At 46.3% G+C, this 23,908-nt stretch overlaps 1 protein-coding gene across 1 annotated transcript in view; it reads left to right on the top strand.

Annotated features, from left to right (window-relative positions):
- HSPA4 (heat shock protein family A (Hsp70) member 4) overlaps positions 1–23,908 on the top strand; it is a 70,939-nt gene that overhangs the window by 32,564 nt on the left and 14,467 nt on the right. Inside the window, exons 6-13 of the mRNA XM_082255675.1 lie at positions 1,252–1,385; positions 3,965–4,209; positions 11,782–11,858; positions 12,427–12,578; positions 15,686–15,792; positions 15,901–16,034; positions 16,528–16,709; positions 16,804–16,890. Coding sequence (XP_082111801.1) covers positions 1,252–1,385; positions 3,965–4,209; positions 11,782–11,858; positions 12,427–12,578; positions 15,686–15,792; positions 15,901–16,034; positions 16,528–16,709; positions 16,804–16,890 — 1,118 coding nt within the window. The remainder of the gene's footprint in view (positions 1–1,251; positions 1,386–3,964; positions 4,210–11,781; positions 11,859–12,426; positions 12,579–15,685; positions 15,793–15,900; positions 16,035–16,527; positions 16,710–16,803; positions 16,891–23,908) is intronic.

The raw sequence follows: 23,908 nt of genomic DNA, 5'->3' as shown, positions 1-23,908 counted from the left end.
AGTAAGGATACCGGTATCTTGGAGGGTTCCTCCAAGCCAAAGACACTTTTGTTTTCTCAGTTTGGGGACAAAGAAGAAAAATGTAAAAAGGAGGGAGGGAGAGAAGGGGCAGAGAACTGCAATAATGCACGCCTAATAACAGGAGAAAAGCACACCCACGGAAGAGGGGGGTCAATGTACATTGTCCACATGATTTCGCTGTATGTTCTGTCTTTTAACACTGAACGTCGACCATGCCACTGGATGGGCCTACAGAGCTACTTTTTGTGTCCATTAACAATCGGGCCTACAGAGCTACTTTTTGTGTCCATTAACAATTGTCTTGTATTCGGTGGTCGTTTTAGAATATAACCAACAAGCCTAAGTGTTGGTGAGGAAATGTGTAATTCTTTCATTGACTATGGTTATTAACTCCTCATTCTGAACCACTTGGCAATCGTGGGCAGCTGGGTTGCCCCTCTGTGTACAGGCTGCGTTCGCCATATGCATCACCAAAGATTTGAAATATGCATGTTTTGGGCATGCTTGAATGGTGCAGTAGGAATTAAGAAGAGGAGTGCAGGATTTTAATGACACTGGGAGCAATGAATTTGAAAACCACGCTGCAGCCTAACCTGGCTGGGTAGTGTAAAACGTATTTCTCACAATCATTAAAGTATAACTAAAGGCAAAACCTTTTTTGTTTAGTTTTGCTTAAGATAGAGAGGAAAAGCATTAGAATATCTGTCCGTTTTTATTGCTGTCTGTGTCCCCTTTAGTGAGATTCAGCCTCTCTTTGTTCTGTTTACTATTGTCAGTAAAAGTAAAAGAAAATCCAGTATTTTGGGTTGTCCCCTGAAATGTAATAGAGGGGAAAACTTCCAATAGTGATACTAGTTCTGGTGACCTGGGGGTCCCCTAAAAATTCCTTTTTAATTTGTAGGGATTTCCCCCTCACTTCCTGTTTGGCTATGGGAGAGGAAGTGAAGGGAAATCTCACCAAATATGGCAAAAATAAACCTTAGAGGGGTTACATACATACCTCCCTTAGGCTATTCAGTACGAAAATAAATAAATGAAATGTTCCCCATAGTTCTACTTACATGCCCTTGCATCCTATGCAGTCTTATCCTAGGGGCCTGTTTTTAAAGCAAGTAGTATGGTCCTAAAATTTCATGTGTCACTACAAATGAAACACACAAAAAAAAATGTAAAATGCGATTATAGTGTTTTTTTTTTTTTTATTTATTATGTATTTATATTTCTATACAGTGGCACTTGCATATGGAATATATAAACAAGATCTACCAGCACCAGAAGAAAAGCCAAGGATTGTGGTTTTTGTGGACCTGGGACATTCTGCATATCAAGTCTCTGTGTGTGCATTTAACAAAGGAAAACTTAAAGTAAGCTCAAATGTTTGTTTTCCATCAGGTAAATGCTGAGCACATAATGTTGTTAAAGCGTTTCTTCGGTCATTTTTAAAAAATTAAGTCGGGAGCTACAAAAACTGTAGCTGCTGACTTTTAATAAATAGGGGTTTACCTGTCCAGGGATCCAGTGCTGTCCTCACCCGGGTCTTTGGTCCCTGGTGCTGGCATGTTAACTGTGAGCAGCTGGTTGTGACTCCTTGCAGCTACACAGCAGGCTGACCGCTGCGCATGTGTGAGCCACGGTGCGCATTGTGAATGGTCTCTCAGAAGTTGGGGGGGGGGGGGTGGCAGTAGGAGAACTTGGATTGCATAGGTGATCTGATTGGGAGTTGGTACCTGTCAACTAGCTACCGCTCCCCTTCAACCCCAAAAAAAGTTTTGACTAGGACAGTGGGCGAGAAGAAGGGAAGAGTGGAACTTCCCCTTTAGGGTGAAGTTCAGCTTTAAAGTGTTATGAAAGCCTTAATGTTATTCACCTTTTTAATGCATTTTATGAATTCAGGTGAAAAACCTTCTCTGCTGCAGCTCCCCCCCCAGACCTGCCCTTTCTTACCTGAGCCCATCCTATTCAGTGATGTGCACAAACACAGTGGCTCCTGCTGCTGTCAATTAAAGCGGGTGGTGTGGCAGAGTCCTGTTGTCTGCGTCAGTTGACGCAGCAGTGGGACTTGGGAGCGGACATGCACAGGTGCCCCCATGGAAAGCGGCTTTCCATGGGGGCACCCTATGAGGGTCTTGGAGCGCTGGCGGGGGACCCCAAAGGAAGAGCATCAGGGGCCGCTCTGTGCAAAACAACTGCACAGAGCTTGGTTATTAAAAAAAAAAAAAAAACTAAGCTTTAACAACCACTTACCAAATACAGGAGGAATCGGAGGGCCCTGCTCGTTAGAGCCTACAATCTAATTCAGATGACAGTCACTGAGAGATCATGAAACATTTAGGTTTGACTGTGTAGTTGCCAGCATTAACATGGAATTAACTGCACTCAAGCCCTACAGACATTTCTTTTGACAGAGATTCAATTGAAAAAAGGATATGTTAGTCTCAGTCTCAGAGGTTTGTCTACTTCTACAACCACCAAATGTTAGTAGATGAATATGCTAGCTCTTTTGGGTGGGCAGTCCGTACTCAAAGTTGTTTAGATCAGGGTGCTTGGACCCTGATCTAAACAAGATCTAAGATCTAACAAAGATCTAATTCAGGCCTCTTGCAATCTGAGAAAATTGACTTGCTATGGGGGCACGCGAGCAGTGTGTAGCTATGGAGCTGCACTCCATAGACACACACACAGTTTGGCTTAGTCCCACAACCCACTTCCTTTTTTGATGGAATGCATTAGTTAAAAAAACATTTGGTTTTAGAACCACTTCAAAGTGGTTGTAAACCCTCGCCTATACCCAGTGAAGTGAATAGCCTCAGGTAATACAGATGAAACCAATCCCTCCTATATCTTTTCCCTACACCCCTTCAAAAGAACACAATTATGATAAAATCCTTGTGCATCTGTGAGGAGTACAGAGGAGGAGGGGTGGAGAGCTGCAGTTACAGCTCTTATACACACTGTCTGAGAGCTGATTGGAGGAAAGGGAACCCCTTTCACATAGGCAGAGAAACGAAGGAACATGCAGAGCTGTTTTCTGAATAGACAAGCTCTGTTCTGAGCTCACTCCTCTGTCACAAATTTATCTCATGTGTCGGGGAAAATTCTCAGAAGTGACTTATGCTGATAACTGTGGCACGAAGCACCAGAGAGAAACGACACTTAGACCTTTGGAAAGAGAAGTAAACACTACAGATATGCGTTTTTTGTTCTCATTTTATGACTGAGGTTTATGTAAGTGTGTGTGTGTGTGTGTGTGTGTATGTGTGTGTGTATGTATGTGTGTGTGTGTGTGTGTGTGTGTGTGTGTGTGTGTGTATATATATATGTGTGTGTGTTACATGTTTAATTTTATCCTTTATAAATTTGGAAATCTGTTGCATTTCACAATGCACAGCTAGGTAGGTGACACGAACAGTAGTTCCCAAAATATAACTAAAGGCATAACTGTTTTTGTTTTGGATAAAGTGAAGAGGGATTAGACCCCCTGTCAGTTTTTATTGCAGTCTGTGTGCCCATTACGGATTTATGCTCCCTCAATTTGTCATGTTTACCATTCTCATTGAAAGGTAAAAGAAAATCCCAAATTTTGGGTTGTCCCCAGAAAAGTAAAAATGGGGTAATCTTCTAATAGGGACACTAGTTCTGGTGACCTTGAGGTCCCCAAGGGATTCCCTTTAATTTTAAGGGATTTTCTCTCACTTCCTGTTTGGCTATCGGACAGGAAGTGAAGTGAAATCTCCTCCGCAATGGGACACAGATGGCGAAAAAAAATCACTATCCAAAATGGAAAAAAAATGTAGTTCTACTTTAATGGTCCTGTTTGTTGTTCCTATACTACCAACTGCTAATGCTGGTTGCAAAAATACACACTTTGCCTACAGTGTCACACATCAAAAGATGTTGGGCATAACCTAATTGTGTTTTTTGGTTTTTTTTTTATTTATTTCAGGTACTAGCTACTGCCTTTGACCCATATGTTGGTGGAAGGAAATTTGATGATGTTCTGGTTGGCTACTTCTGTGAAGAATTTGGCAAGAAATATAAACTGGATATCAAATCAAATATTAGGCCTTTACTGCGACTCGCTCAGGAGTGCGAAAAGCTCAAGAAGTTGATGAGTGCAAATGCTTCAGATCTGCCTCTAAATATTGAATGTTTTATGAATGATATTGATGTCTCTGGAAAAATGAACAGGTGTTTATCAGTGTGCATATTTCTGAAGCCCTTTTTATTGAAATTCGCTTTCAAATCCAAGCTCTTGTTTAAGCGTACATTAATAGATATCATTATGATTTTATTTCCACCTCTAAAATTACCTTTTAGTCAATTTGACTGTGGATAAATATGTATAACCATACTTTAACCACTTCAGTACCAGACACCTTCACCCCCTTCCTGCCTACGGCCAATTTTCAGATTTCAGTACTGTCACACTTTGAATGACAATTGTGCGGTCATGCAACCCTGCACCCATATGAATATATTTATAATTTTTATTTTTTAAATTAGCCAAATAGATCTTTCTTTTGGTGGTATTTAATCACCACTGGGTTTGGTGATTAAATACCACCAAAAGAATCTTATAAAATTTGCACAATTTTATAAGAAATAATTCATTTTTCTTCACTGATGAGGCTGCGCTGATAATCGGGGCACAGATGATCAGTGTAAATGTGTGCTGTCTGAATTCCCAGTTACTGGCTCTCCTCTACTCACGCTGTGACAGCCCGTGAGGAAAGGAATGCCAATAACAGCAAGTTTTGTTTACATGTGTTCAGCTGTGATTGGACACAGTTGATCACAAGGTAAAGGGCTGCTGTGACTGGCCCTTTCCCATCGATCTGTGATCAGCTGTATCCAAAGGACACAGCAATCACTGAGCACGCCCAATGCATGGCCCAGAGGGCGTGGTTCTGGGAGGGCATACAAACCAATACAGCCATCACATCTGAGAATTGGTAATCTGCAATATAATGTTTGCTTTTGGGTTTATGAAGGAGGAGGACAGGTTAAAATGTTACTAAACGTTTACCACAACAATAAAATCAGTCTGCATATGCAGTAAAGCATGCTTTTTACACTCACTGTGAAACCTAAGGAGTTAATTCTCTGCATTGTGTAAAAAGGCTGTTTGATCCTGTCTTTTGATCCTCCCCTTCTTCCACTGTCCCCAATCCATCTCCTGATAAAACAGAGCCTTTGATGCCACTCTGCACATGCCCAGTTTGGTGTGTATTGCTAGAGATTTTTTTTTTCTTTTGGGAGGGTGCATGTGATCAGCACAGGGCTAATTAGCACTGTGCAGACAGAGGGTCAGGGGTCCTGCAGCCTCGTATAGGACAGTCAGAGGAGAATGAAAACTCTTCCTACAAGCTTTAACTAGAGCTCATCCGGACACTGATGGAAATCACAAGACTGCTATATACTGATTATGATAGAGGGTTATTAGCAGTTTATATTTAATTAAAAAATTGCATTTCGGTGTAGTGTACTGTGGGAGACTAGATATAGTGAATGCAGGATCCTGGGTTTTGTAACCCTTTTTTTAAGATAGGTTGGAGCAAAAGGGCGAAAAATTATTTTTTCCCATCAAATGCTTATTGTCAGTTGTCCAGGTTTATATGCCAGCTAATCAATTTAATTATAATTTTAAAGTTTTACTGGACAGGCTAAGTTACAAGCTGAGTGGCTACTATGCACAGCTGCTCCAGATTCTGTCTGTACCAGTTTTAGTAAATTCCACCTCCCCCACATTATATAGTGCATCAATACCATTGCTTTAAAGCATCATTTGGGGAAAAAAAAAATATTTCTCTTACGTCCTCCGACAGTCGCCGCCCACTCACAAGTCTTCACCAATGGGTATTGACCTTTGCTCCGCAGGAGTAGCTAGGCACAAGATTTGTTAATAACAAAAGCTTTTAGCATAGACACACCCCTAGGGGCTGTCCCCTTAGTCAATACCTCCCTGCACCAGCATTCTCAACTCAGTTTGATCTTGCCTAGCTTAGGAGTAGCAGGCTTTCCTGTGCTGGGGCTTCAGTCTCAGCCTTCTACCCTTTTTTTTTTATTTTATTTCTTTTCTTTACTAGCTGTTATTTTGTCAGCTTTAGTTTAGGGATCTTCGGATGAAGATGATCATGCGGAGCTGGGTCTCGGACTGGCCGCCCTGGACCCCAGGGCTGAGGGCCAGATGGATCCCCAGCCTGCCATCGAGCGTTCAGCTATGGTTCGCCCTGGCGCCATGAACGACCCATCCCTGCTCGCTGCAGGGATGCTGCCTGTGAGGTGGCTACCTCACTGGACGCCATTCTGTGGTCTTGTGCTGCAGTCCACAGCGTCCTGGCTGCGGCACTCCCTGTCGTCTTGATAGCGGTTTGTCGCTGGAGACGGCTCCCCACGCCATCCGGTACGGTAAGCACCTTCTGTAAGGGGACCATCTGTGTGGGTGTCAGTCTGTGGCTGTGTGTACCCCCATGTCTGTGTGAAGTGCAGGCTCCCTGTCAGATCCCTGTATGGGTTAGCATGCCTTTGTGGGCTGCGAGGAGGGGGCCCTCCCGCTCTGCTGTGAGTTCTGTCTGGGGCAGATTGGGTGCAGACATGCTTGAGCGGCGACCGCTGTTGCGGCCTGCCATTTTTTTGCAGAAATGCTATGGATGGCCCTGTCTCTGTACAGCTCTGTGTTTTGGCGCCACTCGCTGCCATTTTGGCGGGCCGCGCTCGTTCGAGCACATGTCGGCGCCATTTTCTTGTAGCCTCTATCCCTCAGCCGAGCGGCCATTTTTGCGGAGCCTTCATAGGCTATGTCAGTCAGCCGGTTATTGCATCACTTCCTCTCTCTGGAACAGCGATCGGTGGCAGCAGCCTGTTTGTGCTCTCTCCAGGTTTTTCCTTCGTTGTCCTGTCATTCCTTGCTCAGTGTTCTCTATCCCTGCGGGATCGGTGCATACAGTGGTGTACGGTGGGCTGCGCTCGCTGTGGTGTTAAAGGGCCAGTACCTTTTTTTCCTTTCATTGCTGTGGGCATGGATTCTCAGGATTGCAAGTTTCCCCCCGCCCTGGTGGGGGACCAGGGGGCTGCTGCTCCCCCCGAGGGGGCTGATCTGGCCACGGTAGTGGCGTCCTTAGTTTCGCAGATGCATGTGCTGATGGCTGAACGATCCGCAAAAAGGGCCAGGTTATCCATTTCCTCTGATTCAGAGGGCGATGTGGCTGCTGTGGCTGGCGTGCCCTTCTCAGGGTCTCGCTCATCTCTGGACCTTATGGGGTCTGAGGGGGAGGCGGAGGTGGAAGGGGTTGATGTTTCTCCCCCTGGCTCGCCTGAAGAGCTTGCACTCATGGATGAGCTGATTGCCTCCATTAAGGATACGTTGCACCTGGAGGAGGAGTCCACTCCTCCTGCTAGGGTGTCCTCCTTTGGGACGCAAAGAACCCGCAAATCAGCGCAGGTTTTTCCCTGCCCTGCAGAATTTCATCATACTGTTAATGAGCAGTGGCGCAATTTAAAGAAGCCCTTTACAGTGCCGAATAAGTTTTAAACTGCTTTATCAGTTTGCGCCCTCCACCGACGAGCGTTGGTGTGTGGCGCCTCAGGTGGATCACGCGGTAGCCGTTTTAAACAAAGCTACTGCGGTTCCTTCTGAGGATACCCCGGTTTTCCGGGACCCTACGAACAGGAGGTTGGAGTCTCTTGCCCGTCATGCCTATATGGTTGCTGGTTCTATGCTAAAACCTATTTTTGCTTCGGTTATGGCGGCCCAGGCGGTTGCCGATTGGACGAAGGTGCTCAGGTGCACCCTGGTGGCTGATTCGGCTCCGCCTACCACGTTGGCTATGGTGGATCAAATCCATCAAGGAGTCATGTACTTGTGTGATGCGGACTTGAATTTAGCTCCTTTGGCTGCACGCCTGTCCAGCGTGGCGGTGCTGAACCGTCATCTGATATGGCTGAAAAGTTGGTCGGTCGACCAATCTTCTCGCAAGACGTTGGCGGACTTTCCCTACGTGGGATCTCGCCTTTTTGGCGAGGCTTTGGATACTCTGATCAAAGGAGTTACGGGGGGCAAGATTACTCTTACCCCAGAATCCCAAGCACAAATCTTTCCGTGGCAAACGGAACTCCTCGTTTAGGCCCTCTCAGGGGTCCTTTCGTGCCTTTCGGTCGCAATCCAAGGGCAAGCCCTTCAAAGGCCAAGGCTCCCAGAAGAAGCCGTGGGCGGGTAAGCAAAAATCCGGCCAGTCTGGTTCGACAACCCGCGCCAATTCTGCCTGAAGGGGCGCCCTCACCCGTTTCTGGGGTGGGGGGACGTCTGCGCGGTTTCCTCCAACCTTGGCTGTTCCGCATTCAGGACAGATGGGTTCAGGAAATCGTTCGATCTGGTTACAAAATCGAATTTCTCTCTCGGCCAGTGGGCAGATTTTTTCCCTCAAATCTTCAGCTGTCTCCGGAGCGCTTGCAGGATCTGCACCTGGCGGTGCGGTACCTGCGGGCCCAAGGAGTGGTGGTTCCTGTGCCTCATCGGGACAGATTTTGGGGGTTTTACTCCAATCTGTTCACTGTGCCCAGAAAGGAGGGCAAGATGCGTCCGATTCTGGACTTGAAAGCTCTGAACCGCTTTGTGCGGGTTCGCAAGTTCCGCATGGAATCCCTGCGCTCAGTGGTGGCTGCCCTGAGTCCGGGGGAATTCATGGCCTCCATCGTTTTGAAGGATGCGTACCTGCACATCCCCATTTTCGAGGGTCACCAAAGGTACCTTCGATTCGCCATCACTACCAATTTGTGGCGTTACCTTTCGGTCTTGCTTCGGCTCCACGGCTTTTTACCAAGGTGCTGGCGCCGGTTCTGGCCCTGTTACGAGCACAGGGCATTGCTGTCTTGGGGTATCTGGACGATCTCCTGATAAGGTCAAATGCCAGCCAGAGTCTGGTGACCGACCTGTCCACCACGGTGCAGACACTGCAAGAGTTCGGTTGGACCATAAACGTTCCGAAGTCGACTCTGTGTCCTTCGGTTCGACTTCCCTATCTGGGGATGGTTCTGGATTCTGTTCAAGCGAGGGTCTTCCTGCCGGCAGACAAGCTCCGGACACTTCGGGACGAGGTCGGGTCCCTCAGGACCAACCAATACTCGTCTCTCCGGACATGCATGAGATGTCTGGGTTTGATGGTCTCGACTTTTGAGGCAATCCCTTTTGCCCAGTTTCACACGCGGGGTCTCCAGGTGGAGATTCTTGCCGAGTGGGATGGGCGACCGCAGTCCCTGGATCTGCGGATCTCATTGAGCCACCGCACCAGAAGGGATCTTCTGTGGTGGCTCCAGTCCCCGGTGGTGTCGGGGGGCAAATCTTTTCGTCCATTGTTGTGGACGGTGATCACCACAGATGCCAGCCTGTCGGGCTGGGGTGGTGTTCTGGGCGTTCTGTCCCCCCAGGGAACTTGGTCGGAGGAGTCCTCCCTTCCGATCAACATTCTGGAATTGCGGGCGATAAAGCTTTGCCTTCTGCAATGGTCGGAACGGCTTCAGGGCCGTCCGGTTCGGGTTCAGACGGACAATGCCACCGCGGTGGCCTACATCAACCATCAAGGGGGCACCAGGAGTGCCCGAGCGGCACGGGAAGTGGCCGACATTCTGTCTTGGGCCGAGACGCACGTCCCGGCGATAACGGCAGTTCACATTCCGGGGGTGGAGAACTGGCAGGCGGATTATCTGAGTCGCCAGACCCTGGACCAGGGGGAATGGTCCCTTCACCCGGATGTCTTCCAGATGTTGTGCGTGAAGTGGGGTTCCCCAGATGTGGACCTGTTCGCGTCTCGTCTAAACAACAAGGTGGAAAGGTTCATGGCAAGGACGCGCGATCCTCGGGCGGATGCCTCGGACGCGTTAGTGGCGCCCTGGCATCGGTATCTTCTGATGTATGCCTTTCCACCGATTCAGCTGCTGTCCAGGCTCCTTCGCAGGTTAGCCTCGGAACCGCATACAGTGATTCTGGTGGCACCGGACTGGCCTCGCCGGTCTTGGTACACAGACCTCGTCAATCTGGCAGTCAACGCTCCGTGGCGCCTGCCGCTTCGGAAAGACCTTCTGTCTCAAGGGCCGATATTCCATCCTGCTTTACAGTCGCTGGCTTTAACGGCCTAGCTGTTGAAGGCCAGGTCCTGAAGGATAGGGGTCTCTCCCCTGAGGTCATTCCCACTTTGATCAAGGCTAGAAAAGCCTCTTCGGGGAAGATTTACTACCGTACTTGGAAAGCATACTTTGCCTGGTGAGTCCAGGGGGTATTCCCCTCGCTCGTACTCGGTGTCGAGAGTGTTGGCTGTCCTCCAAACTGGAGTGGACCAGCGTTTGGCGCTGGCCACGATTAAGGGCCAGATTTCTGCGCTGGCCGTTCTTTTTCAGCGCCCTGTGGCGTCAAATTCATTGGTCCGCACCTTTGTTCAGGGGGTGCGACATTTGGCCCCTCCTAGGAGGGAGCCTTTGCCTCCATGGGACTTGAACCTAGTTCTGTCCGTGTTGCAACATGCTCCCTTTGAAAAGATCAGGGAGATCTCGTTGCCTCTGTTGTCCAAAAAGGTGGCTTTTTTGGTGGCGATCACTTCGGCTCGCAGGGTGTCGGAGCTGGCGGCTTTGTCCTGCAGCTCTCCCTACTTGGTGGTTCACAAGGATAAGGTGGTCTTGCGACCTAACCCGTCCTTTCTGCCGAAAGTGATCTCGGATTTTTACCTTAATGAGGAAATTGTCTTGCCTTCGCTCTGCGCGAAGCCGAATCATCCTAAGGAGGTTGCCTTACATTCCTTGGATGTTGTCCAGGCGATCAGGGTTTACCTGTCGTCCACTAAGCCTTTTCGCAAGTCGGATTCCCTCTTTGTCCTTCCTGAGGGACCTCGGAAGGGCATGGCGGCGTCGGCTGCGACTATCGCCAAATGGATTAGGCAAACCATTGTGCAGGCCTATGCCTTGAAGGAGTGGGTTCCTCCCTTCCCTGTGAAAGCGCACTCTACCAGGTCGTTGAGTACGTCTTGGGCTTTCCGGCATCTGGCTTCTGTGGCCCAGGTGTGTAAGGCGGCGACTTGGTCGTCCGTTCACACCTTCTCAAAGTTTTATAAGGTGGATGTTCAGGCATCGGCCGATGCCTCCTCTGGCCGTAAAGTTCTCAGTGCGGCAGTGCCTTAGGGACCCTTGTTTTTGGGTCCTTGGCTGTTGGGGTGTTTTACCCCTGAGTTACTTGTTTTTCCTGGGTTGTTGCTCCTGTTGAGCACGTTTTCCTGTTGCCCAGTTGGTTCTCTTACTGTTTGTAAGGTTCCTTTCTCTGATGTGGGTACTGCGTTGCCTTTTTTGCGGCTGCGTCTCCCACCCCTCAGGTCTACACTGCTTTGGGACATCCCATTGGTGAAGACTTGTGAGTGGGCGGCGACTGTCGGAGGACGTAAGAGAACTGAATTTTTGTAAAATCTTACCATAAAATTCCTTTCTCTGAGTCCTCCGACAGTCGCCGCCCCTCTTTTGGGGTTTTTGTGTACTCTTACTGCTATGCTACCAAACTGAGTTGGGAATGCTGGTGCAGGGAGGTATTGACTAAGGGGACAGCCCCTAGGGGTGTGTCTATACTAAAAGCTTTTGTTATTAACAAATCTTGTGCCTAGCTACTCCTGCGGAGCAAAGGTCAATCAGCCTCTACGTCACTGTGAGGCAAGATCAAGTCAGTTTTTGTATTGAAAAGCAGGTTTTGTATGAACAAAGTATAAATATTTTTTTTCTTCGTTTTCTAAGGGGTCACTTTGAAGAAATGTGTGACGGCCTGTTGTCGCGAATTGAAGGCCCTCTGCGCAGCATCTTAGAGCAAGCCAGTAAGTAATCAATTGTGGAGGCGTAGTTTTACTCCTTAGCTAGCCTCTGAACAAGTTTAGGTTACATAGCAAAAAAGTTCATGGAAATGATGCCTATTGATTGTACTCTTTAATGCTACAAATCGTTTTTTGGTATTTGAATTGTGTTAAGGAACATGTAACATTTTTTTAACGATAAGGCAGGTTTAGCAACTTGAACACATTTTATTTATACATGTGTCATTCCTGATTGATCCTCTTTGGTATTTGGAAATCATCAATAGGCAGCTCTACTTAGTACAGGACCAGGAAGCTGGCAGGGATCACTGTGTCTTTTACAGTGATTTCCAACTTCATGGGGATCAGGCAGGTATGGCACATGCATTACTAATTTGCTCTAAGCTGCACCAATGTAACTTCACAAATTACTCCGTGTCTAAAGTTCAGCTTTAAATCAAACAAGGTGTGTGTAAGTGTAATAAAAAATGAGTATACCCAAACACTAGACATTTTATACTGTCCTTTGGGGTGATGAAACCTATGTTTCAGTCATTTTTTTTTTTTTCACCTCCTTTTTATGTCTCCATAGAGCTCAAGAAAGAAGATATTTATGCAGTAGAGATAGTTGGGGGTGCTACACGTATCCCAGCTGTTAAAGAACGAATAATAAGATTCTTTGGTAAAGAAGTCAGTACGACGTTGAATGCTGATGAAGCTGTAGCCAGGGGCTGTGCATTACAGGTAAGAGTCATTGCTATGTGTATTGTAGATAGAGGAGATATTTTCTTTTCTTTTTCCTCTGACATGTCCAAATTTGTTTTGGTATGTAAAAAGACTGTCCATTCCTAAAAATGCACACCTATACACTACAGACCAAAAGTTTGGACACACCTTCTCATTCAAAGAGTTTTCTTTATTTTCATGATTATGAAAATTGTAGAGTCACACTTCAAGAGGTAGTCACCTGAAATGGTCTTCCAACAGTCTGGAAGGAGCTCCCAGAGATGCTTAGCACTTGGCCCTTTTGCCTTCACTCTGCAGTCCAGCTCACCCCAAACCATCTCGATTGGGTTCAGGTCCAGTGACTGTGGAGGCCAGGTCATCTGGCGCAGCACCCCATCACTCTTTTTCTTGGTCAAATAGCCCTTACACAGCCTAGAGGTGTGTTTGGGGTCATTGTCCTGTTGAAAAATAAATGATGGTCCAACTAAACGCAAACCGCATGGAATAGCATGCCGCTGCAAGATGCTGTGGTAGCCATGCTGGTTCAGTATGCCTTCAATTTTGAATAAATCCCCAACAGTGTCACCAGCAAAGCACCCCCCACACCATCACACCTCCTCCCCCATGCTTCACGGTAGGAACCAGGCATGTAGAGTCCATCCGTTCACCTTTTCTGTGTCGCACAAAGACACAGTGGTTGGAACCAAAGATCTCAAATTTGGACTCATCAGACCAAAGCACAGATTTCCACTGGTCTAATGTCCATTCCTTGTGTTCTTTAGCCCAAAAAAGTCTCTTCTGCTTGTTGCCTTTCTTTGGCAGTGGTTTCCTAGCAGATATTCTACCATGAAGGCCTGATTCACACAGTCTCCTCTTAACAGTTGTTCTAAAGATGTGTCTGCTGCTAGAACTCCGTGTGCCATTGACCTGGTCTCTAATCTGAGCTGCTGTTAACCTGCGATTTCTGAGGCTGGTGACTCGGATGAACTTATCCTCCGCAGCAGAGGTGACTCTTGGTCTTCCTTTCCTTGGGCGGTCCGCATGTCAGCCAGTTTCTTTGTAGCGCTTGATGGTTTTTGTGACTGCACTTGGGGACACTTTCAAAGTTCTCCCAATTTTTCGGACTGACTGACCTTCATTTCTTAAAGTAATGATGGCCACTCGTTTTCCGGTACTTAGCTGCTTTTTTCTTGCCATAATACAAATTCTAACAGTCTATTCAGTAGGACTTTCAGCTGTGTATCCACCTGACTTCTGCACAACACAACTGATGGTCCCAACCCCATTTATGAGGCAAGAAAGCACACTTATTAAACCTGACAGGGCACACCTGTGAAGTGAAAACCATTTCAGGTGACTACCTCTTGAAGTGTGACTCTACAATTTTCATAGTCATGAAAATAAAGAAAACTCTTTGAATGAGAAAGTGTGCCTAAACTTTTGGTCTGTACTGTATGTGTGTGTGTGTGTGTGTGTATGTATGTATGTGTGTGTGTGTGTGTGTGTGTGTGTGTGTGTGTGTGTGTGTATATATATATATATGTATATATTTACTTATTATAATATATAACATTGTTTTGATTTCAATATTTCTTGATATAGAAGGTATAAACCTTACAAAAAGGAATGGAGAAAAAGGACATTTGAGAGGATATTGGTTATGCATAGATGGTGTACATACAGAAGGCAAATATTCTGTTTTTTTTTTTTTTTTTTTTTTTTTTATTTATGCCAGATGAGACCATTTCTAGGTCTATAATGTACATTTACATATGTCCTTGAATAAACTTAGGATTTACAGTTGGGATTAGGGTGTAAGAGAACTATGTGCAACAGAGCTTTGTTCCAGAACGACAGGACAAAACCTCAGTCAATAGGTTTGTCAAATTTCCGCCTTTGTAAATTGCACATTTAATCAGTAGAGAAGTTTTTATACCAATCAATCCATACTTTTAACCGAGATTTAGCAGTTTGATATCTGCCCTGCGAGGAGGCGAGCAGCATCTCGCATGTGACATGGGTTTCGGTTGTCTTTATCACTTCCCAAATATAGAACAGTGTTTTTAACGTAAGGGAAATGGCCCTTTAAGTATTTTTGATATTAAATATTTCTTAAAATACTGCATGTGAACATCAACTGTTTGTGACCATGCATACTTGCACTACAGGGCTGGACCTAGTGTCTCTGATCTTTGAAAGCAGTAAAAAAAAAAAAGCCAGAAGGCATACTGTCAACACAGTTTTATCTTCTTCAGCCCTCCCCACTGGACCTGGCTGTGTGTGCTTAACTAACTTTTGTCACAGTTTGATAAAGATGCTAGGAATCCAGTGAACATCTGTACCACAATTCACAACCTGGAAGTAACACCTGGCATAACTTCTGGGTAGTGCAGGAGTAAACAGGGAATGCTATATCCCCAAGTCTTTGGATGGCTGCAACGAAAAGCGCAAGTATTAGGCCAGCAAAAGTATGCAAAATCGCAAGGTGCCTTGGTTCTGAACTGTATTTTTTTGCGCTGAATGGACACTTGACATCGGTCCTGGATGATGCCACCCTCTCCTGGACACCACATGGGGCGGAATCAGAGTTTCCCCTTTACATTAAAGTCTCATCATCCTATGAGTCAGCCCCTCATCCTCCTTTACATTAGGGTCCTCCCCTCCCCTTTCACCTTAGGGTCTCCAATTTCACATGAGAATTACTCCTTCATGGCAGGGCAGGGAGTAGATGTGGAGCAGGACTTCTATCCTCTTAAATATCCTCACTCTGAATCAGTGTCATTTGTTTCCATGTTGCAGTCAGATTAGCCGCCTGCACCTAAGCAACAAATGACATGGCACGTCTTGGTCTGCCCTCCTGCACCATGAGAACAAATCGGAGCGTGGCACTGTGCAGGAATACCAACATGGCCTTGCCTAGACTGTGCATTGTTCCCTGTCACCCCCCTACTTTCTGTTACCATCACTTATTTATAAACGAATAGAAATTTATGTAAGTTTGTGGCTGTTGGTTTTAATTAAATTTATGAAGTCATGCTAATTAAATGAGGGTTCAGTAAGAAGATATTGATTTCCCAAAACTTTGTTTTAAGGTCTGACTTATTGTTTGCCCCCTCTCGTTGTAGTGTGCCATTCTATCCCCAGCCTTTAAAGTTCGAGAGTTTTCCATTACTGATCTTGTACCGTACCCAATATCACTGAAATGGAATTCTCCAGCAGAGGAAGGTCTTAGGTAAGGGTTTTTTACTTTTTTTTTTTTTTTTTTCTCCACTTATTTGTGAATATTGATGTGGCTCTGTTGATGATCTTATGCCTTTTTTTTTTTTTTTTTTTTTTGCAGTGATTGTGAGGTGTTTCCCAAGAACCACGCAGCTCCCTTCTCCAAAGTGCTAACCTTTTACAGAAAAGAACCTTTCACTTTGGATGCTTACTATAGTGCACCTAAAGAACTGCCCTATCCAGACCCCTCCATAGGTAAAAACTAAAGTACAACATTTCTTGGGTTCGGAAGATACAAGTGCCGGACTTTTTTATGATAGGTCTATGATCTTTATGTGCATGTTTTCCCGAAGCAGCTTGATGGGTGATGGACACGTTTTTTTTTTTTTTTTTTTTTTTTCAGTATTCCTATTTTGTAGTATACCTTGTGAAGCCATTGCATATGTTGCAAATCACTGTAAGATTCCCTGCTAACCCATTTCAAATCCAGAGCCACTCAAATTTCTTGCTGTATCTTGCACAGGAATTAGTATGTGCCCCTCGGCTTCTCTTGTCAGAAAAACTAGGTGCTAGATTGCGAAAAGGCAAGAGTGGTATTGGGCTTATCTAGTATTTCTCTGGCTCTGATAGGGGCACTAAAGTGCTAGCAAGAGCTACCAACTTGTGATGCATGCTAAAAATGCTGCTGCTACAAAGTGCGGGTTTATTTTACGGATGCAGCCTTTTCCATGTTGTTGGTTCTTGACAGGTCAGTTCCATGTACAGAAGGTTGTCCCTCAAGCTGATGGCTCCAGTTCCAAAGTGAAGGTGAAAGTCCGTGTAAACGTCCATGGTATATTTAGTGTTTCTAGTGCATCTCTTGTTGAAGTCCATAAAACAGATGAATCTGAGGAACCTATGGACACTGACCAGGCTGCAAAAGAGGAGGAGGTATTGCTGCATAGCCTTTACTAGAGTAATTGAATTTTGTTTAGAAGCAAGTCATGCATATACTTATTACATGTTTCCATACATTCTTTTCCAGAAAATGCAGGTTGATCAAGAGGAGCAAAAACAAGAAGAAGCTCAGTCCACACAAGCAGAAACCAAGTCTAATCCTGAAGAAATGGAGGTGCTTAAAATTTAGCTGTTTGGTTGTAGTTGCTCTTCAGATCAGCCAAAGTGTAGCTCTGGTTATATTAATCATGATTGCAGTATTTTTGCATAACTGCTATGGATCAGTAATACTTAAGGTTTTTTTTAGATTACTGAGTTGGTCAGTTTGGTTAAGGGTAGAGACCTAGGGGTTTATTTACTAAAGCTGGAGAGAGCAAAATCAGGCTCACTTCTGCATAGAAACCAATCCGCTTCTAACCTCAGCTTGCCCTGTCTCTACCCTTACCCAAACTAGGTAGCTTTTTTTCTTAACCTGCACTAGAGCTGCACGATTAATCGTTAAAAAATCGCGATCTCGATTCACCCCCCCCTGACGATCTTAAAACTGCATTTCTCTGTCGCTCATTGACAGACGTAGTCTTCTTGTTTCACAAGAACTGGGTTATGTTGTCTCCGCAGGAGCAGGACTAGGCAGAAAGAAAAAACGTTCTGGCTCCACCTTAGGGGCAGTCCCTGAGGGTATATCCTCCCTCTCTCTGCTACAAGGCATCAGTTTTTTTCTGTCTAGTCAGGAGTAAGGACCTAAGTTCCTTGCTGGGATCTTTTTGGTCCTGGCAAGATTTTTTCTTTAGAAAAAATATTTTTTAGGTAGTTTTCTCCAGTGTTTTTTTCCTGTGAGATCTTCAAGCAAATACGCCGGACTGGGCGACACTAGTGGTCACCCCAGCCGGCCTACGAGCACGCGCAGACCAATGCGTTGCGCTTGGTCGGCCGCGACACATTCAAGTAAGTATGCGGGGCCGGGCGACGGGCTGGATGTTGAGATCCAGTGGTCACCCCGGTTTCTGCCTACGAGCGCGTGCAGACCAGAGCTCCGTGCTGGGTCGGCCGCGACGGAGTCCCATTGGAGGGACTGACCTTGCGAGTTAAAAGTCTCGCTTGGATGCCAGGAACCAGAGAGTCGAGGCGTCCGGAGTGGTCCACAACCCCCCACCCCGGTGGAGAGGGTTTTGTGAAGAGAGGGTGCCTGTCAGTTCGGTATGGTGAGTAAACGTTCCCTTTTTTCCTCGTTATGAGGCAGTATGAATTATGGGCCCCTCCATACATGGTCAGTATATATCTGACACTAAAAGTCCCCCTTGTAAATACAGTATGTGTTTGGTGGGAAGTGGACTTGGTTTGAGAGCTAACACTCTACCCAGCAGACTGTAGTATTACAGCAGACATAGGAGGTATAATCCTACCTTAATTGTAGTGTACCTCCTGCAGATCGATAAACCGCCACTTAGCAGAGATGCAGGTGGATGTGCTGGGAAAAACGATTTCGGCAGTCCGCCGCCATTTTGCCGTAGACCGGGTGCATGAATGTCCTCAGGTCACGCTGGCCGCCATGTTTTTGGAGTCTATTGTCTCCCGTATGGGGGCGGCCATGTTTGATGAGCCCAGCTACCTCGTGGAGAGCTGGGAACGCCGGAAGGCGTACACAGGGGGCGGAGCCACGTCCTTCTACCCGGGAAAACGAACACAGCTCTTTCCAGTCTGTAAAAGACAGACGCTGACTGCAGTTGGTTGGAAACTTCTCTGCATCGGGTGGTGAGCCTTGGGGGTCCCTCTCTCTCTCTGTGGGGATCGAGAAGCAGGTACTCTGAGGGGCGCTATTGCCCTAGGGGGAGACACATAAAAAAAAAAAAGAGGTATTTTTTTATTTAAAAAAAAAAAAAAGTTTTTTGTTTTTTCTGGCAGAGGTGTCCTGAATTAACATGGACCCTGCCACTCATGTATCTCCACCGGATCCCCTCGAGGTGTCTGCAGGATCCTCCAGCACCCCACTGACAGTTGAATCATTGTCAGCTATTATGGAAACTTTTGTGTCCCGGGTGGAAGTGGCTTGTCAGGGACAGGGCGCAAGAAAGCGACCCCCGCCTAACCCCTTATTATCTGAAACTTCGGATTCAGAATCTGAGCCTATTTCTGCAGTTGCAGGTACTTCATCTGGGATTGGTGTCTCGGGTACTGTCTCTTCAGACAGTGAGGAGGATGTTTCGGCATCAGCCATAGCCCGAGAGGAAGCGTTGGTAAACGCACTCATTGTATCTGTTCAAGAAACCTTAAGATTACAGGGTATTCCGTCGGAAATAGCTGAAACTGAAATCCCTTTTGGGACTAAAAAACGCATCAAAGTGGCGAAGGTTTTTCCATTGCCCAAATGTTTTGGCAATCCAATCAAAGAAGAATGGAGTCTGCCAAAACGCACCTCTGCTATTTCTAAACGCATTAACAGGCGTTATCCGTTTGAGGAAACCCTCATTAAGAAATGGACAGAACCACCTGTGGTGGATTCACCAATTGCTAGATTGAATAAAGCCACGGTTATTCCTTTAGAAGACGCTCCGTCTTTTAAAGATCCAGTGGATCGCAAGATAGAAGCTATGTCTCGCACCATGTTTTCCTTGATTGGATCAGCTTTCAGACCAATAATTGCTATTGGTCTGGTTTCGCAGACTGTAACTGAATGGACCAAGTGGTTACGCCGGGACTTAGAAGAGGTCCCTCAGGCGGTATCAGATTTGTTGGAACAAATGATACAGGGGTTACAGTTTGTGTGTGATGCGGCGTTAGACGCCACTCCATTTTTGGCGCGAGCATCAGTTTCAGCAGTGGTTCTCAGGCGTACACTGTGGCTAAAAGGTTGGTTAGCCGACCAAGGTTCCAAAAAAGCATTGGCTAATATCCCCTTTTTAGGAGAGCGTCTATTTGGAGCCAACTTAGATGAGATCATTAAGGATCTCACGGGTGGAAAGAGCACCTTTTTACCGCAAAATGTTAAGGGTAAAGGAACTCGTCAAAGACGAGGGCCTTCTTTCTCTGCTCACAAAAAGTTTTTTTGTCCCGCGGGTGAAAAAATTAAGTCCTCCAAAGCTCCTTCAGGAGGCTTCAGGGGACGTTGGTCGGGCAAGCAAAAGCCCGCCCCCTCCAGACCTGAAGATAAATCGTCCAAAGCCTAAAGGTGCGCCCCCACCCATAATTGGGGTGGGGGGACGTCTTCGCCGGTTCCCGGATCCATGGCTTTCCAGAATCCCGGACAAGTGGGTTTGCGAAGTCATAAGGTCAGGGTACAAGATCGAGTTTCGATCTCTCCCACCGGCACGATTCTTCCCTTCCAATATCCGACTATCCCCGGATCGTTTAGAAGATCTGCGGAGAGCAGTCACGGATTTACTACAACAAGGAGTGGTAGTCCACGTTCCTTGGACAGAACGTTTTCAAGGGTTTTATTCAAACCTATTTACAATACCCAGGAAAGAGGGCAAAGTGCGTCCAATTCTGGACTTAAGGGCACTCAATACCTTTCTCAACATAAGGAAATTCAAGATGGAATCCATTCGCACAGTAGCAGCCTTCCTGCATCCAGGGGATGTCCTAGCGTCCATAGACATCAAGGATGCCTATCTTCACATTCCCATTTTCGCAGGACATCAGCGGTTTCTACGCTTTTCCGTAGAAGAGAACCACTATCAGTTTGTGGCGTTACCTTTCGGTCTCGCCACGGCTCCTCGGGTCTTCACGAAGGTGTTGGCCCCAATGTTGGCACTCCTGCGCCAAAGAGGCATATCGATTCTAGGTTACCTAGACGATCTCCTGCTTCATGCAGAGTCTCCTCAGACCCTGCTACAAAACATAGAAATTACTATAATTTCTTTACAGGAATTCGGGTGGCTGGTGAACCAGCAAAAGTCATTTCTGGTTCCCACCCAGAGGCTCGAATATCTGGGTCTAATTCTAGACACAGTCAGGTCAAGAGTTTTCCTTCCGGTAGGGAAACTCCGGAAGATTCAATCAGCAGTCCAGTTGTTACTATCCAACAGCTGGTCTTCTCTTCGAACTTGCATGAGGGTTCTGGGGTTGATGGTGGCTTCCTTCGAAGCAGTCCCATTTGCCCAGTCCCATACCCGAATTCTTCAGCAAGAGATTCTTCTCAGATGGAATCGGAATCCGGAATCCCTGGACAATCGGATCCGATTGAGCAAACAGACCAGAGAGTCTCTGGTCTGGTGGCTTCGGTCTCCGATGCTCAGCCAGGGAAAGTCATTTCTGCCAATATATTGGACGATAGTGACCACGGATGCCAGTCTATCCGGATGGGGAGGAATTCTCGGTCCGTTATCTGTCCAGGGACTTTGGTCCCTGGAAGAATCCAGGTTGCAGATAAATGTATTGGAACTGAGAGCGATCAGACTTTGTCTGATTCACTGGACCGAGCAGCTCCAGGGCAGCCCGGTTCGGATCCAGTCGGACAACGCCACGGCCGTGGCTTATGTCAATCACCAGGGGGGCACCAAGAGTGTCCGAGCGGCCAAAGAAGTGGCTTGCATTCTTTGCTGGGCGGAACGATTTGTTCCAGCTATCTCTGCGGTGTTCATTCCGGGGGTGGAGAATTGGCAGGGAGATTATCTCAGCCGTCAGACTCTGGATCAGGGGGAATGGTCCCTCCATCCAGAAGTTTTCCACCAGTTGTGCCTACGGTGGGGCACCCCGGATGTGGATCTGTTGGCATCACGATTCAACAGGAAAGTACAGAGATTCGTGGCTCGCTCCCGCGATCCTCTAGCAGAGACCGCAGACGCACTGATCGCCCCGTGGGGGCAATACCGGCTAATGTATGCCTTCCCTCCTCTCGGGTTACTGCCAAGACTTCTTCGCAGGATAGAGGAGGAAGGAATTCCAGTAATCCTGGTAGCTCCGGACTGGCCTCGCCGAGCTTGGTACGCCGACGTGGTCAGACTGGTGGCGGACGTCCCGTGGAGACTTCCTCTCAGGGAAGACCTACTGTCTCAGGGACCGATCTTCCATCCTGCTTTACGATTGCTGGCTTTAACGGCCTGGCAATTGAGACCCAGGTGCTGAAGGACAAGGGATTGTCAGCTTCAGTTATTCCTACTCTAGTTAAAGCAAGGAAAGCGACTTCCAGAAAGATTTATCATCATACATGGAAGTCCTACATTGCATGGTGTGAACCTCTGGGGTTCCGTCCACGGTCTTATTCGGTTAGTCGAATATTAGCTTTTCTGCAACAAGGGGTTGAGCAGAAACTGGCCTTGAGCACTATCAAGGGTCAGGTCTCAGCATTGGCTATCTTCTTTCAGAAGCCTTTGGCTACTCATTCCTTGGTGCGGAATTTCATCCAGGGGGTGCGACATCTGGCTCCGCCAGTGCGCGCGCCGTTACCACCATGGGATCTTAATTTAGTATTGTCGGTTCTTCAGAAACCTCCCTTTGAAGATATTGGGGAGATTCCTCTACCTACGTTGTCCCAGAAGGTGGCCTTCTTGGTGGCTATCACTTCTGCACGCAGGGTGTCAGAACTGGCCGCTTTATCTTGTCGTTCCCCATATCTGGTGGTTCATAGAGATAAGGTGGTTCTTCGTCCGAATCCATCCTTCCTACCAAAAGTGGTTTCAGAATTTCATCTGAATGAAGAAATTGTATTACCTTCCCTGTGTCCTAAGCCCAGTCATCCTCGGGAGTTTGCTTTACACTCCTTGGATGTGGTCCGGGCGATCAGGGTATACTTGAAAACGACAGACTCGTTTCGCAAGACGGATTCACTTTTTGTGATCCCGGATGGACCCAAAAAGGTTGCCTGCATCTGCCGCGACTATTTCCAAATGGATCAGACAGACGGTGGTACAGGCTTATTCTATTAAGGGTCGGGAGCCCCCGTTCCCTGTTAAGGCGCACTCCACTCGGGCACTTAGTGCGTCATGGGCCTTTCGCCATCAGGCGTCAGTGGTCCAGGTGTGCAAGGCGGCTACCTGGTCGTCGGTGCATACCTTTACAAAACATTATAAAGTTGATGTAATGGCATCGTCTGATGCCTCGTTTGGTCGCAAGGTTTTGCAGGCCGCCATTTGAGGAGACCAGTGGTCTGCCTCGAGGGTTTTTTCCGTTGGAAATTTTCATTTGAGTCTCATTCTTTGTTTATAATGAGCCTTTAAAACTTCTAGTTTGGCACCGGTTGGGCCTTCTAGATTGGATTTTGATTTCGGTCAATCCCACCCCTCATTTGTGGCACTGCTTCTGGATGTCCCAGTTCTTGTGAATCAAGAAGACTACGTCTGTCAATGAGCGACAGAGAAAATCGGATTTTTTGTAAGATCTTACCGTAAAATCCTTTTCTCTTAGCTCATTGACAGATGTAGTACCCGCCCCTCTATCATTGAGTTGGGTTGGGTTAAATTCTGTGTTGCTGCTTTGTGACAGAACTGATACAAGAAGACTACGTCTGTCAATGAGCTAAGAGAAAAGGATTTTACGGTAAGATCGTACAAAAATCCGATTGTCCTCTATTCTTACTGAGCCGTTTTCTGCTCTCACAGCTGTAAAAAAAAAAAAAAAAAAAAAAAAAAAAAAAGTCTTCAGCAAATGTTAAACAACATTGTTAAAGCTGCTAGATAAGCATAAACAAAATGCTTTACAATGTATCTTTTCGTTCTTTTAGAGCAAAGGAATGCACTTCCGGCTGTAAGGGAGAGCAGTTTAACCTCTTAAAGTATTTTTTGCTAGAAAATCTTTAGAACCCCCAAACATTATATATATTTTTTTAGCAGAGACTCTAGAGAATAAAATGGCGATCATTGCAATCTTTTCTGCACAAATACCGTGTGACATAAGTCTTTCAAACGCAGTTTTTGGGGGAAAAAAATACAAGTTAGCCCAATTGTTTTTTTATATAATGTAAAAGATGATGTTGCGCAGAGAATCGTGAACTTTATTCTAAGCAAAAAAAAAATCGTGATTCTCATTTTAGCCAGAATCGTGCAGCTCTAACCTGCACCTAACTTGTACACTTACCACCTCTCAGTCATATGTGTGTGTGTGTGTGTATGTGTGTGTGTGTATGTATATATATATATATATATATATATATATATATATATATATAGGGATGTCTTTGATGGAAATTAAATTGATCAACCTACAGAGCTGAATTCAAAGTGAAAGCTGATGCAGCAGGCTAGTTCATTTTTCTGACA

This window comes from Pelophylax lessonae (genome assembly GCF_965119305.1).
Source record: "Pelophylax lessonae genome assembly, chromosome: 4".
NCBI classification, from domain to species: domain Eukaryota; kingdom Metazoa; phylum Chordata; class Amphibia; order Anura; family Ranidae; genus Pelophylax; species Pelophylax lessonae.
This window is presented reverse-complemented; position numbering and strand designations above follow the sequence as displayed.